General features: G+C 59.2%; 7 protein-coding genes and 1 non-coding gene across 8 annotated transcripts; 3 read left to right on the top strand and 5 right to left on the bottom strand.

The window, feature by feature from the left end:
• Positions 1–27: 27 nt before the first annotated feature.
• Positions 28–1512, bottom strand: PAN0_018c5710 (ribonuclease HII; the record flags this gene model as incomplete). The annotated part of the gene is made up of 1 exon (XM_014798938.1): positions 28–1512. The coding sequence occupies one exon, from the start codon at positions 1510–1512 to the stop codon at positions 28–30; it is 1485 nt and encodes a 494-aa protein (XP_014654424.1).
• A 354-nt stretch (positions 1513–1866) lies between these two features.
• PAN0_018d5709 (exosome complex exonuclease rrp6) lies at positions 1867–4605 on the top strand (the record flags this gene model as incomplete). Its single annotated transcript, XM_014798937.1, has 1 exon — positions 1867–4605. One exon carries the CDS (start codon positions 1867–1869, stop codon positions 4603–4605), a length of 2739 nt encoding a protein of 912 aa, XP_014654423.1.
• Positions 4606–4753: 148 nt separating this feature from the next.
• PAN0_018c5708 (GTP-binding protein YchF) lies at positions 4754–6376 on the bottom strand (the record flags this gene model as incomplete). Its single annotated transcript, XM_014798936.1, has 2 exons — positions 4754–5299; positions 5528–6376. 2 exons carry the CDS (start codon positions 6374–6376, stop codon positions 4754–4756), a joined length of 1395 nt encoding a protein of 464 aa, XP_014654422.1.
• A 548-nt stretch (positions 6377–6924) lies between these two features.
• Positions 6925–7302, top strand: PAN0_018d5707 (uncharacterized protein; the record flags this gene model as incomplete). Its single annotated transcript, XM_014798935.1, has 1 exon — positions 6925–7302. The coding sequence occupies one exon, from the start codon at positions 6925–6927 to the stop codon at positions 7300–7302; it is 378 nt and encodes a 125-aa protein (XP_014654421.1).
• A 229-nt stretch (positions 7303–7531) lies between these two features.
• On the bottom strand, positions 7532–8584 carry PAN0_018c5706 (cutinase; the record flags this gene model as incomplete). Its single annotated transcript, XM_014798934.1, has 1 exon — positions 7532–8584. One exon carries the CDS (start codon positions 8582–8584, stop codon positions 7532–7534), a length of 1053 nt encoding a protein of 350 aa, XP_014654420.1.
• A 463-nt stretch (positions 8585–9047) lies between these two features.
• Positions 9048–9152, top strand: PAN0_t018d0001. Its single transcript has 2 exons — positions 9048–9086; positions 9117–9152. It is a non-coding gene; the product is annotated as a tRNA-Ile (tRNA).
• A 147-nt stretch (positions 9153–9299) lies between these two features.
• PAN0_018c5705 (uncharacterized protein) lies at positions 9300–10514 on the bottom strand (the record flags this gene model as incomplete). Its single annotated transcript, XM_014798933.1, has 1 exon — positions 9300–10514. One exon carries the CDS (start codon positions 10512–10514, stop codon positions 9300–9302), a length of 1215 nt encoding a protein of 404 aa, XP_014654419.1.
• A 506-nt stretch (positions 10515–11020) lies between these two features.
• PAN0_018c5704 (UDP-glucose dehydrogenase/UDP-mannac dehydrogenase) lies at positions 11021–12550 on the bottom strand (the record flags this gene model as incomplete). The annotated part of the gene is made up of 1 exon (XM_014798932.1): positions 11021–12550. The coding sequence occupies one exon, from the start codon at positions 12548–12550 to the stop codon at positions 11021–11023; it is 1530 nt and encodes a 509-aa protein (XP_014654418.1).
• Positions 12551–13104: the final 554 nt, after the last annotated feature.

Here is a 13104-nt window from a genome sequence, read left to right as displayed (position 1 = left end):
CACTTTCCATTGCGGATGATTGAAGGTTTAGAACAGGCTGAAGGTGGCGTCGGCAGTAGCAATGCCAAGGTCTTTGAGCATCTTGTTGGTGTTGATTTGCAGCTGGGTTGGAGCAGTGTCGGACTTGGCACGCCAGGTGGATTCGGTTTTGAGCCAGTCGTTGATCTCGCACTGCAGAGTAGCCGTGGCTGCATCGGCAGAAGAGCCAGGTTTGGGCGCGGGCTTTTTGGCTCCAAAGAACTTGGAGATGGCCACGGGTTCGTCGATCCACTTGACCCTGTAGGCGCGTGGCACCGTCGCACCCTGAACTCCAGGCTGTGGCAGCGGTGTACCGTACAAGCTCACCGCGTGTGTTGCAGCGACATTCCCCTCGGCATCGGGTTGGAGCGCAGGGGTGGTATCAGCGATCGAAGAGGTGCGAGACAGAGAGCGTGTGAGTCGTTTTCCTCCCAGCACTGGTTCGGGAGTGTCTGTAGTGGGCGGCTTGGATGTGGGCGGCTTGATTTTCTCTTCGAGCATCGTCTTGGCGGTGGCCCAGCTGAAGCGCACGATACCGGGCCAGCCAAACACGGGGTCGAGCGTGCGCTTCAAGTAAGCAACCGTGTTGGGATCGCCGGGATATCCACTTCCGAGCGCACCCATGCTATCCCACACGTCGGCCTCGATCCTGCGCTTCTGCGGCTCACCCACGGGTGGTGCGGGTCGATTGGTGGTGTCACCAAGCACAGTGTGTTGCGCTGGAGCAGGCTGTTCGGCGTACTTCCAATGTTCGATGCACCGATCGCGCGTGACTTTGGCGGCGATGCTCGCGGCGCCGACGATGGGATAGATGGCATCGGCCTTGCTCGTGACGGTCCACTTGATGTGCGGATGCCTCGGGAAGTGCGAGCTCAACAGCCGCGCGTAGCTCTTGGGATCGCCCACCGTGTCCACGTAGATCTCGGTGACGTCGACGCCCTGCTCGAGCACGCCCGCGATGAGCGACACTGTCGCCTGGCTCGATTGCGCATTGAGATTGACGGGCCGCCGCCGGAGCATGCCCGCCGAGATGTCCTGAGGCGACATGACGCGCACTGCCCAGCCGAGATGAGCGTCGTGGTCGATGAGCGCTGACAGAAGCTGGTCGCGCCGCTCAGAGGTGAGCGCCTTGGAGTCGGCAAATCCAATCTGCTTGAGCGAGTCCTGGTACGCCACGGGACAGTAGGCAATGCCGTACACCAGCGGACCGAGCACAGGACCGCGACCGGCCTCGTCCACACCCAGCGCACACGGCACCTTGACGCTGGGGTTGGCCGTGTCGATCTTGCTGCATTCGGGAGGCACGCGAGATGCGTATGTGTACGAGTGCTGGATGGGCGTCGTTGGCTCGGACGGGATGGGAGGCGGTGGTGCGATTGCCGCATGGTCTTTGCTGTCCAGGATGGGGTCGTCGTCATCGTCGTCGCGCGCTTCTTTCTTTTGACGCTTTGCAGGCGGCTGGGTTGTCGCTGCCGTCTTCTTCCTCGGTGGCATGGCGGTGATAATGAAGATGATGGTGGTGACAGGACGACGAGGACGAGGTTCGCACCGTCCGACGTGTTGGTCTTCGCTTTTCCGGCTTCGACGCGCCGCCACAAAAAGTCGCGTAAATTGGATTTGGCGAGATTGGAATTTGTTAGATCGATCACTCGCCTGCCCTCCACTGCCCGAATTGAAGAAATGAAAGCAGCGGCGGAAAAGTGAGAATTTTTTGGGCCGACAGACAGCTTTGCTTGTTCTTCTTGTTTGTGGCCACTCGCGTGCAACGCTGCCTTCACACCACCACCACCACCATCGTCGTGCCCACGCTGCTGTTCTCGACCCATCAACGGCAGCAGCACAATCACAATGCCACCGTCAAAGCCATCTGGCTCAGGCTCACGCACTAAGGCGGTCGACTCGGCTGCGTCCACCCCCGAGCCTGCTGCCACCGCCTCCACACCTGCCATGCCCGATCCCAAGACCGAGCTGCCCGCCTACCTGCTGCGCCTCCAGTCGGCGCTCCAGCCGCTCACTCGCAATGCAGCCGCCATCCCTACCCACGGTGACCTCGCCTTCCATCGCAGCATGGACCGCAAGCTCGCCAAGAAACTCGACGCCGAGTCCAACCGGCTGCTGCAGTCCATCTCCCAACTCGCCAGCTGGATCGCCTCGGACTCGCGTGCACCCAACATCCCGCTCGCACACAGCTCGGCTTCAGGATCTTCACCCGACAAGGCAAAAGCCAAAGCCAAGGTGGAGCTCGAGCTCGACATGGCCGACGTCACCACCAACGAGTCGTTTGCGTCCAACCTGGGCGAGCTCGTCGACCACCTGCTCGAAAGCGCAGACACCTGTCTCGACGAGTACACCGGAAAGCTCGCCCCGCGCTCGCTCGCCAATGCCGCCACTGCTGACGCCAACGGTGATGCCGATGCTACGTCGACACACGGCAGGATGCAGGCCATGACGGCGGTGCAGAACGGCAAGGCGCTGCCCAAGACGGGCAACTTACCCGCCTGGGTGCTCAATGCTCCCATCCCCCCGCCGCAGCGCAACTTTACCACCAAGCCCGACAACTCGCCTGACACACTCTGGCAGCCCAGCCTCAAGTACGGCAAGCCCAATGCGGTGGTGCCGCTGGGTCACGTCAATCCGCCTCGTCTTGGCGCGGATGGTCAGCCGCTCCCACGCGGCCCCAGGCGCGGCATGTACTGCGCCGAGGGCGATCCGCTGGACAATCCCTACTACCACGAAATCCTCCATGCCGACCCGCCCACACACGCACTCTCCAAGCCCGAGCCGCGCGCCAAGGATCAGCCGCCACCGCCGCTCAACGAAAAGGACCCGGCGCTATCCACCGACAGCTCTCCGTTCCAGTGGGTGTCCACCAAGGCGCAGATCGAGGCGCTGCGCGATCATCTCGACGAGCCCCGTGTAACCGAGATCGCCATCGACCTCGAACACCACTCGTACCGCACCTACCAGGGGATCGTCTGCCTCATGCAGCTCAGCACGCGATGGGGCGACTGGATCATCGACACGCTCTCGGACGACGTGCGCCAACACGCCGAACTGCTCAATTCGTCCTTCACCCACCCCGACAAGGTCAAGGTGCTGCATGGAGCGAATCACGATGTGCTGTGGTTGCAGCGCGATCTCGGACTGTATCTGGTGAACCTTTTCGACACGTACCACGCCACCAACGTGTTGCTGTTTCCGAGCCATGGGCTGGGCTATCTCATGGCGAGGTATTGCAACTTTGATGCGGATAAGCGGTACCAGCTTGCGGACTGGCGCATCCGACCGCTGCCCAAGGAGATGCTCTACTATGCGCGCAGCGACACGCATACGCTTCTGTACATCTACGATAACTTGCGACACGAGCTCATGGAAGCCGGAGGGGTGGATGCCATCCGCGATGTGTTTACGAGGAGCAAGGAGGTTGCCATGGCGACGTATGCCAAGGAAGAGTGGGATGCCGACGGCGAGACGCGCGAAGGCTGGAGGAGCGTCTGGCGCAAGTGGGGTGGAGAGGCTGCATTGGGGACAGAGGAGAGGAAGGAGGTGCGGCAGATGAAGCGCGAGGAGAGGCTCGTGCGCGCGCTGCATCGATGGCGCGATGGAGTGGCGAGGGAGCAGGACGAGTCGCCGCGCTACATCTTGGGTGCGAATAATCTCATGATGCTAGCGGCCAGGGCGCCGACCAAGGTCGAGGGCGTGCTGGCGTGCGTGCCGCCGAATGCGGTGCAGCTCAAGAAGCGTGCGCCTGAGCTGGCACAGCTCATAGCCGAAGAGGTCGAGGCGTGGCAGAAGGACCACGACGAGAAGAGCGAGGAGAGGAGGATGAAGATTGCCGCCTCGCTTGAGAAGGACGATGACGAGATGGATCTGGGCGAGGCAGTGGCCAGAACCGCACCGGACGAGGTGGATCAGCCAGGAGCGGTGATTTCGGCCATCAGCAACGCCGCTCGCACTCAAGACCAACTCAACACGGGCGTTTGGGATACCCCGTCGCGCAAAGTGCGCCCCACCGCTGACACGCTCGCTGCGCCCACGTCGAAGCTCTTTGGCTCTTCCAACCAACCCTCTACCCCCGCTGCGACGCGCATCGAAGCAATCAAGGCGCAATTCGTCGACTCGCTCGGCTCCATCCTCAGCCCCGCCCCCTCCCCCGACGTTGACCTTGCTCTTGCTGCCGAGCCTTCCCTTGCGACTCGCGAAGTAACACCTCCCCTCGCTCCCACTCCCGACGCTCCCACTTCCGCTCAAGTGGAGGAGGAGAGTGACTCGGACAAGGACGAGTACATTGTCGTTTCGGCCTCTTCATCCAAGAAGGACGGCAAGAAGGACGCCAAGCGCAAGACCAAACGCAAGTCCGAGGTGGCAGACAGGGAGCAGCCCAAGAAGAGAAGGGGCAAGTTTGAGGGCGAGTTCGATTTCGCCACGGCGCCCAATGCGTTCGAATCGCCCAAGCCCCAGCACGAGCCCAAGGGGAAGAACAAGCCAAAGGGAGACAAGAGGGACAAGAAGGATAAGGACGAGGCAGTGTTCAGACAGCCACGCGATAGGGCCAGGCGCAAAATCGATGCCCGTACCACCATGTAGACCCCGCAACTCTCTAGATGCTCCTCAACCCGCAGCATGTGTGCATTCCACCCGGCAATTCAAACTCAACTCTCTCACGCAACACCTGAGCCGCAGGGAAGATGACTTGGTCCGAAACAAAGTGCAATTGAGTAAAAAAGGACAAGATCTAGCCGTGCTTCCAGTAGCAAATGTCGCCGTCTTGCACCTTGTACTCTCGTCCGATCTGCTTGTACTTGCCGGCGGCCTTGACGCCCGCCTCGTTACCGTGCTCCTTGATATCATCAATCGAGAAGACCTCGCCACAGACGAACTTCTTCTGGAAGTCGGTGTGAATGATACCCGCCGCCTCGGGCGCCTTGAGCCCTTTACGGAAGGTCCATGCACGAACCTCATCCGGACCGGCAGTAAAGTATCGCACGAGGTCGAGACCATCGTATCCGGCCTTGGTGATCTTTCCGAGTGCACCCGTGATGTTGTCTCCCAGCGTGGCAAGTTCGGCCGCCTCGGCCTCGGGAGACCCGAGTGCGAGAAGACGCTCCTCGAGTGCGACGGAGAAGGGGATGAGAAGATCGCCCGGGTTGTTGTCGTCGATCCACGCCTTGATCTTGGCGAGCCACTTGTTCTTCTTGCGAACATAGTCGCGCTCCGACAGGTTGACCAGGTAGATTACCGGCTTGGCCGTCAACAGCTGCAGATTGTTAATCACCTCCACCTACAAATCCACCCAATGCCAAAAAAGGGTCAGCGAAATGTTATGCAAAGATGGTAGGGGCTGCTGTTGTGTGGGGCGGTGGGGATCAGTAGAAAAACTAATTATCTCATACTGGCTTGATGGGCCATCGACGAGCTGGGTTAAAGAATTATCGAGTGTCTCAAGTTGCGCACTCTTTATCATCATCTGAACCACCCCCACAACAGCATTGCCGAAGAGAATACGTACCTCGTTGTTGGACCAGTCGCCCTTGCGGATGTCCTTGTTGTCCTCCTGGACGTGTTTGAGGATCTTTTCGATGATCGCCACCTCCTCCTTGCGCTTCTTGTCTTCGAGGCTGACGTTGCCTGCGCTGCGTGCGTTCTTCTTGGAGTTGTCGAGCGCCTTCTCAATCCAGTCGATGTCCTTGAGCCTCAACTCGGTCGAGATGATCTCCATGTCGCGGATGGGGTTGACGTCACCCTCAACATGGATGACCTCTGCGTCGTCGAACGCACGCACGACCTGGAAGATGCCATCGACGGAGCGGACGTTGCTCAAGAAGGCGTTGCCCAAACCCGCACCCGTGGATGCACCGGCAGTGAGACCGGCGATATCGATGCAGGTGAGGAAGGCGGGGACTTCGGACTTGGGCTTGTACTGCCCCGCGAGCCATGTGAAGCGCTCGTCGGGCACAGGCACACGCGCCTCTTCGGGCTCGATCGTCGCATACGGAAAGTTGGCCGACTTGCCTAAGTCGCACTTGGCAATCACGTTGAACAGCGACGACTTGCCCACGTTGGGCAGACCGACGATGCCCATCTTGAGGTTATTCGACGGACGACCCAGACGGATCTTCTCCACCACGGCCTGCTTCTTGGGCGGCATCTTGTTGATTCGGTGCGATTTGGCGTGCGCGAGTGCGGTGGCGCAAAAGGTGCGTGCGGTCGAGGCAGCCGAGATTCGCGCGGCGGTTCGAGACGTAGGCGCGAAGAAACGAAAAGTAGCGGCGGAAGCGGTGGTTGCAGCTATCCGAGAGGTGGTGATGCTAGTGTATGTTCTGGTGGCAGTGGCAGTGGCCAGGCGCAGAACAGGCATGTACCTAGGAAGGTTGGGGGGTATGATGTGGAACGGGGGCAGAAAGCAGAACGAAGCGCGACTTCAAGATTTTTTCTTCCTACCCGCCTTGGCCTTGGCCTTCACCTTCTTCCTCGGTCTTCAGTCTTCACTGTGACTTTTCGATCGTGTGGATGTGCCTGTGCGGCGGGTGCTTGTCTCGGACGATACGCTAACTTTGAAATTGGAGAGTGTTAGGCTTTAGGTCGACCCACAAATTGCACTTCCAAATCTAGGAGAGGGGCGGGCCTTGTTGACGTCAAGTCGAGAGACGAAGCGGCACAGGAGCGCAGAGTGCCAAGCTGAATGCAATTGAGTGGGTCTTCGAGTTTCAACTTGAATTTCGAGCTAGAGACTCGCAGAGTGCCAGCGCGCTGCACCTCTCTCTCTGCGCTCGGCTGGCGTGCAGATCGGCACAGCAGCTGAGCAGCATCCGCAGAGTGGGCTCTCAGCCTTGGCGATTCGACGCGCCTCTCGTCGCTGTTGCTCTTCACCACCACCATCGTCCCCCTGGCACACCTCAACCCAACATGCGATCCACCACATTCGCGCTCGCGCTCGTTGCGCTCATCCTCTCGCTCGTCACGCTCGCATCCGCACAGGCCGCTGCAGGTGGCGGTGCCGGCGTCGCAACCACCTACACCGGCGTCCAGACCATCTCGGGCTACACACCACCGCCATCCTCGCAGCTCCCCGCGCCCCAGGTGTCGCGCGGCACCATCCTCACCACCATCCCCGGATACGGCAACAACTCGAATACCGGCAATGCGCTCAACCAGGGCTCGGGAATGGGTTCCAGCAGCGGCGCACTTTCGCTCCTCACCTCGCCCCACTTTGCGTCCAGCACCGCCGCACAGGCGATCTTGATGTGCGTCGCCGCCATTGCTGCTGGTGCCGTGCTGCTCTAATCACTCTTTTTCCACAAGATATACCTCGCCATGCTCATCCACTCGCCCTCAACTTCGACCTACGGACTATGCTTGCCCCTTTCTTTTCTCCTGCTCTGTACATCTTTCTCTCCCCTTGACTCTTCGCAATGCAACTTGCTCACACAGCCAGTCGGTCTACGCTCGAACTTCATTTTCGGATGATGGCACGGCCATACGGTACAGCTGGGTGTAGTTGAGGGAATTGGATCTACGGGCCAGCACCGTGCGATGCATGCCTTCGGCGCGGGTGGCGCTTTCGCCTCGTGGCTGTTCCGGACGACTTGAATGCCTGGACGATGAACTGGACCGCCTGCGGGATATCCTGCATGCTGTACGTCATATGTGCCATGATCATCATGCCGTTCTCGCACACGGGGTCGCCTAGATTGCAGAATGTCTTGACATCATTAGTGCTCTGGACAGCTTGCATCTTGAGTGGGTCTCCGAACGTGACGGCAGCCACGACGTTCTTTGCGCGTATCTGATGCACCACCATTGCGCCCTTGGAGTACCCAGCAAGGGCGTACTTTGTAGTGGGACATTTGGCGGCGATGCTGGCGATGAAGCGCGAGGCGGTGTTGGCGCCGATGCCGGGTGATACCATGTATTCGGCATCGGAGGTGTAGACGGTGTCGTAGCAGAGCGTGCCTGGAATTGCTTGCTGGAGGCCGGTGCAGAGAGGGCGTCCGACGATGCCGAATGTGCCTTGGATCTCGGCCGTGCCTCGCGCGAAGATGAGGTATAAAGGTGGACACCCTGGCGTGGAGGAGGAGGCGGGAGGGTCGTTGGGTGAGGGGCTGGTGGTGTCGGGCGTGGTAGAGAGAGAGCTGGCGAATTTGCCCGCGTTGCCAAGGTTGCCAATACCGCTCAGCCCGCCCATACCCATCAGACCCGAGAGGGGGGAAGTGTCCGCTCCAGAAGAGGTAGAGGAGGAGGAGGGGTTGGCCATCGAGAGCAGGTTCGGCATTCCACCGCCAAGGCCTCCCAGGCCACCACCAAGGCCGCTGATACCACCGCCACCCAAACCACCACCACTGAGACCGCCCAGACCTCCGCCTCCAAGACCACCAAGATCACCCATACTTCCGAGTCCGCCCATTCCCGGCATCATGAGCGGCGAACGTTTCTTTACCGCCACTCCTCCATCTTTCTTGCTTGCTGGGCTACCACCGTCATTGTTGGGAGCTTGGTCCTTGTCGGCTGGAAGTGCAAGTGCACCGAGCACAAGGCTGCACAAAATCCAGAGCACGAAAGTCTGCATGTTGAGAAAGATAGTGCGTGGTTGGGCCGTCGCTCTCCACTCGGGCCATCCCCTACTTATACGCATCAATCATGCTCAACACCACAACGTCGACCGCAATCTCGGTAGTGAGACGCCGACGTGCACAAGCCGCGCTTTCATATTACGCGCGCGTGCACCTCATCGCCTCAATATCCCCCTCGACCATCGGCTTCAGCACCGGGCGACATCACGACAATCGCTGGCGAGCACGCACCGCCTTTCATCTGCACCAAACAAATATGCACAGCAGATTGAATCGCGGAACGTTGTACCGTCCTGCCGTTCGTTGTCCCGTTGAAGCCATCGCATCCGTCCGTCCCACAAAACCCCCACCCCGCCGGTCCCCAAGCCGTTGCCATGCGTCCCCACCACACCGCACCAACTGCATCTGATACCGACAAGGCAGATTCATCATGTTATGAGTGGGTCCAGCAGATATGAAGCTTCGTTAGCGTAGTTGGATTATCGCATCCGTCTAATACACGGTGCCTCAGCACAGCTGAGTATTTACAACGGAAGGTCACTGGTTCGAGCCCAGTACGGAGCATTTCTTTTTGCATATTTTTTAACACTATCGCGTCTCCCTGTTCTTTTTTTTTTTAAGGTGGGGTTCAGCACTGCCTACACTCGGCACTTCACTTTGTATACGGCATTCGAAGTACTTGGCATTGAACAGCAACAGTAACGCAAAGATCTAAGTTTGGGGCGGGGGGTGTTCGTGTACCGACGGAGCTTTGAACTGGAATTGACCGCTTTCGCGCACCAGGAGCTTTTCCTGAGGAAAGACGTCTGGCTGACCGGGGCCTATGGTCTGAGCCTTTTCGTCGAGGTTCACGAGAGGTGCTTTTTCAAACCAGCCTTCACCGCTTCCCCACGTCGCGGCGATATACAGTCCGACGCCGGCGATAAAGGTGAGCACCGTGACGATGCACAGCGGAATCAACAGAATCTTTCGCACCCTTTCCCACGTCGAACCGGGTACTGGGTCCGCAACGATATTGCCGCCCTTGGGATGGAAGACTGTAGGCGAAGCGGTGTGTGTGTGGGTCTTGCTGCTGTGCACGTGCGTGGTGTGCGTGGTGTGCGTGGTGTGCGTCTTTGAGGCGGAAGGATGTGTGGTACTGGGTTTGGATGTGCGTGTCTTTGGAGTGGCTGTTCGTGTCTTTGGTCCGGCAGTGCGGCTGGGTTTGCTCGATTTGACGCGGGTGGGTTGGACAGATTTGGTTCGAACAGAGCGTGTAGGCTTGGGCTTGGTCGACCGAGTGGCGCGAACACTGGTTGGGTGTTCGCGATGCGTGCTGGATTTTTGGGAAGTAGTTTCGCGTGCCGGGGTGGCTTGCGATCGCAAAGCCGTGGTGGACCGACTCTCCGGACGAGGTACGAGTGTCCCACTTGCGCGCGGAGTCGACGAAGTCAACCCCACCCCCGACGCCGTGCTTGGAAAAGACGATATCGAGGAGGAAGATGAAGTCGTCACCGCAGAAGATGCAGGTGCACTCGAGCTGGACGATGTGGAAGTGCTCGTTCGCAGCGATGTCGAAGTTGCGCTCTCGGTGCTAGTTGACGAAGTGGAAGTGCTGCTTGTCGTTTGCATCGATGTCGAAGTCGCGCTCTCGATGCTGGTCGAAGATGATGTCGTGGATGCAGGGCTCGAGAGTGGGGCTGCGCTTGCCGTTACCAGCAGCCACACCATCACCACCGCCAGCCAGACTGCACGCCGAGCCAAACTCGCCATCTTGATCGAACCTCGTATACGCGATTGCGAGAAGGTGGTGGCGAGAGAGAACAAAAGTCGACCTTGAGCAAGACGTCCATCAGCAGGAAAGCCAGCCAATCCGTACCTCCAGGGAGAACAGGTCTCGACCCGCAGAGTGTACCGTCGAAGCAGCCAGGAGCGGGGCGCACTCATTCGCCTCACTTGGCGCTGCGGCGTGGCGAAAGGAGGTCACGTCAGACAGCGCGCCTCGGTCGCTCATTTTTTTCGCGCTTCTGCCACATTTCGCCTGGAGCTAAAAATTTCGAGCTCCGCAAAGTGAGGCGAACCCGCCAAAGCTCGCTGAAGCGAATGGACCCCCCTCCCCGCCATCCCATTCCGTATTCCGTCTTGTTGATGCTTCTGAGCGATGACAATGACATCTGCGGCCATAGAACCGTGAAAACACCGCATCCCGTCCGATCTGCGAAGTTAAGCACGGTATCGCCGAGTCAGTACTGCGGTGGGGGACCACGTGGGAATCCTAGGTGCTGCAGTTTCCCTTTCTTTTTTTTTTGGCCTTTCATTTTCAGAGTCTCGCAGTTTCGAAGGTTGTCTGATGAAGCAGTGTGGATTGGACCATGGCACGAAGGAAACTCTATTGTACAGGTGCATGAGCTATAGACAGGAATGTGGTGGGGATGATGCGAGAGAGGGGATTTCTACTTGGTGTAGTAAAAGATGCTGGCGCGCGAGAGTTTTTCGAGCACGGCAAGTTCGCTGGCAATCGGCTTCTGCGCCACAACCACGGCGTCGAAGGTCTGGTCGAACAGCTCGGCGTTTTGGAAGGTGGCAGGGTCCACCTTGGCCCATCGATCGGAGGTGACATAGTCGTCGACGTAGCTGACGTCTACGCCGAGCTCGGTGAGCTTGTCTGCGAGTGTGACGGTGGGAGCGTAGGCGAGACTTGCCTCGCCGCGCTTGAATCCCATTCCGACAATCGCCACCGATGGCTTACCGGTCTTGGCGGAAGTTGCGTGGATCTGAGAAGCGGCGGAACCGACTTCGATCGCTTTTTCAACGGGACGCTGCTGGTTGGCAAGCGCAGCCGAGCGGAGAAGGGGAAGATCGCAGTTGGCAAAGAGATAGAATGGGTTGACGGGGATGCAGTGGCCTCCTGCACCGAGCGAGGGCGTGTAGGGCATGAATCCGAAAGGCTTGGTGGCAGAAGCCTTGACGACCTCGTGCACGTCGACGCCGTGCTTGGCGCATGCATCGGCGATCTCGTTGACGTAGGCGATGTTGACGAGGCGCTGGCAGTTTTCGTACAGCTTGGTGAACTCGGCCACCTCGGGCTTCGAGACGGGCACCACTGTGTTGAACACGCGCGAGTAAAGCTTGGTGATGCGCTCGAGCGACGGCTCGTCCAGTCCCGAAACCACCTTGGGGATGTCCTCGAACGCGGGGAACGTGCGACCGGGATCAACGCGCTCCGGGCTAAAGCCGACGTGAACACCCTTGGCGAGCAGCGGAGAGAAGAGCTCGCGCGTCATTCCCACCGTCACGGACGACTCGACGACTACGGTTGAGCCAGGCTGAGCAATGCGCGACACCATGTTGAACGCCGAGCGGATGTGCGTCTGGTCCACCTGGCTCAGGTCGGCGGTGAGCAGCGTAGGCACCGAAACGAGGCAGAGGTCAAACGACTTGGTCCTCTCGTCGGCATCGAGGTTCGAGATGAAGGTAACGTTGGGATTGTTGCAGTGCGCCTTGCGCAGGTACTCGCATCGGTTCTCGGACACGTCGAATGCGACTACCTCGTATGCGGACGAGAAGCGCTCCATTAGGTGTGCGCCGACAAAGCCGACACCGACCACGAGAACCGTGCCATACGTCGCAGGCTTGTCGCTCTTGATGACTGCTTCGGCAGTGGAAGTGGCATCAGCGCCGAAGAATGAGAGCTTGCTGGGCGAGGGAGTGGGCGAAGGCGAGAGACTGTCCTGCGATGCGGTGAGCGAAGGGCAGCGCTGCATGGCAGTGAACTGGAAGTCGGCCAGGTCTTCGGTCTCCATGTCGTCTTCATCTTCCGACGCGTCGGCGGATGTGGTGGTCTGCGAGACGGCGGGATAGTTGGCGCCGAGGACGGGTGCCACGAGGCGGACGACGTCAAGCGACTCCTTGAGCGGCTCCTGGACAATCACATTGCCAGAGTTGAGGGTGGGCAGCGAGGTGCGCTCTGCGAACGAAGACATTTTTGAAGAGAGGAGAGGAGTAGAGACTAGGAAGGGGAAGGTGGAAGGGTCTGGGTAGGGAAGGCGAGAAAGATGAGTTTGCTGATGAGAGATGGGGACCATATGCCGGCTTGGTGTGATCTTATATTGGTTTTTGCGTCTCCGCTGGAAGCTTGCACGAGGGAGTCGGGTGTGTTTGACATGCAACGAGTCTTCTTGCACGTGTAGTGCGGAAGACCAGAGCGGCTGTGAAGAAGGTGCACCTACCCGTGAGCTACCCGGGCCCATGTGCTGCGAACGTGCTCTTCTCGTTCGCCTCATGTCGGAATATTCAGCTCCGCCATGCTTGCCGGCGGCTAACCGCACACCTCTGCTCCTCTACAACGCTGCTGAATCGCAGCTTTTCGGAGAAGAATGTACAAGACGACCGATGCGCTTAAGAATTTGCAGTTCGCCTCATGCAAACAGCTCGTTTGCAGCGATCGCCCTGCCCGGAATAGAGTTTTGTTCGGAGAGGTGAAACACAATATAGAGGGAGCGTGAGAAGAAGACCGCCGCTTTTGGTAATGCTGGCT

The sequence above is a fragment of the Moesziomyces antarcticus genome (genome assembly GCF_000747765.1).
Source record: "Moesziomyces antarcticus DNA, scaffold: scaffold_v10018, strain JCM 10317, whole genome shotgun sequence".
NCBI classification, from domain to species: domain Eukaryota; kingdom Fungi; phylum Basidiomycota; class Ustilaginomycetes; order Ustilaginales; family Ustilaginaceae; genus Moesziomyces; species Moesziomyces antarcticus.
The sequence above is the reverse complement of the archived record's forward strand: the minus strand, read 5'-3'. Positions and strand labels throughout refer to the sequence as shown.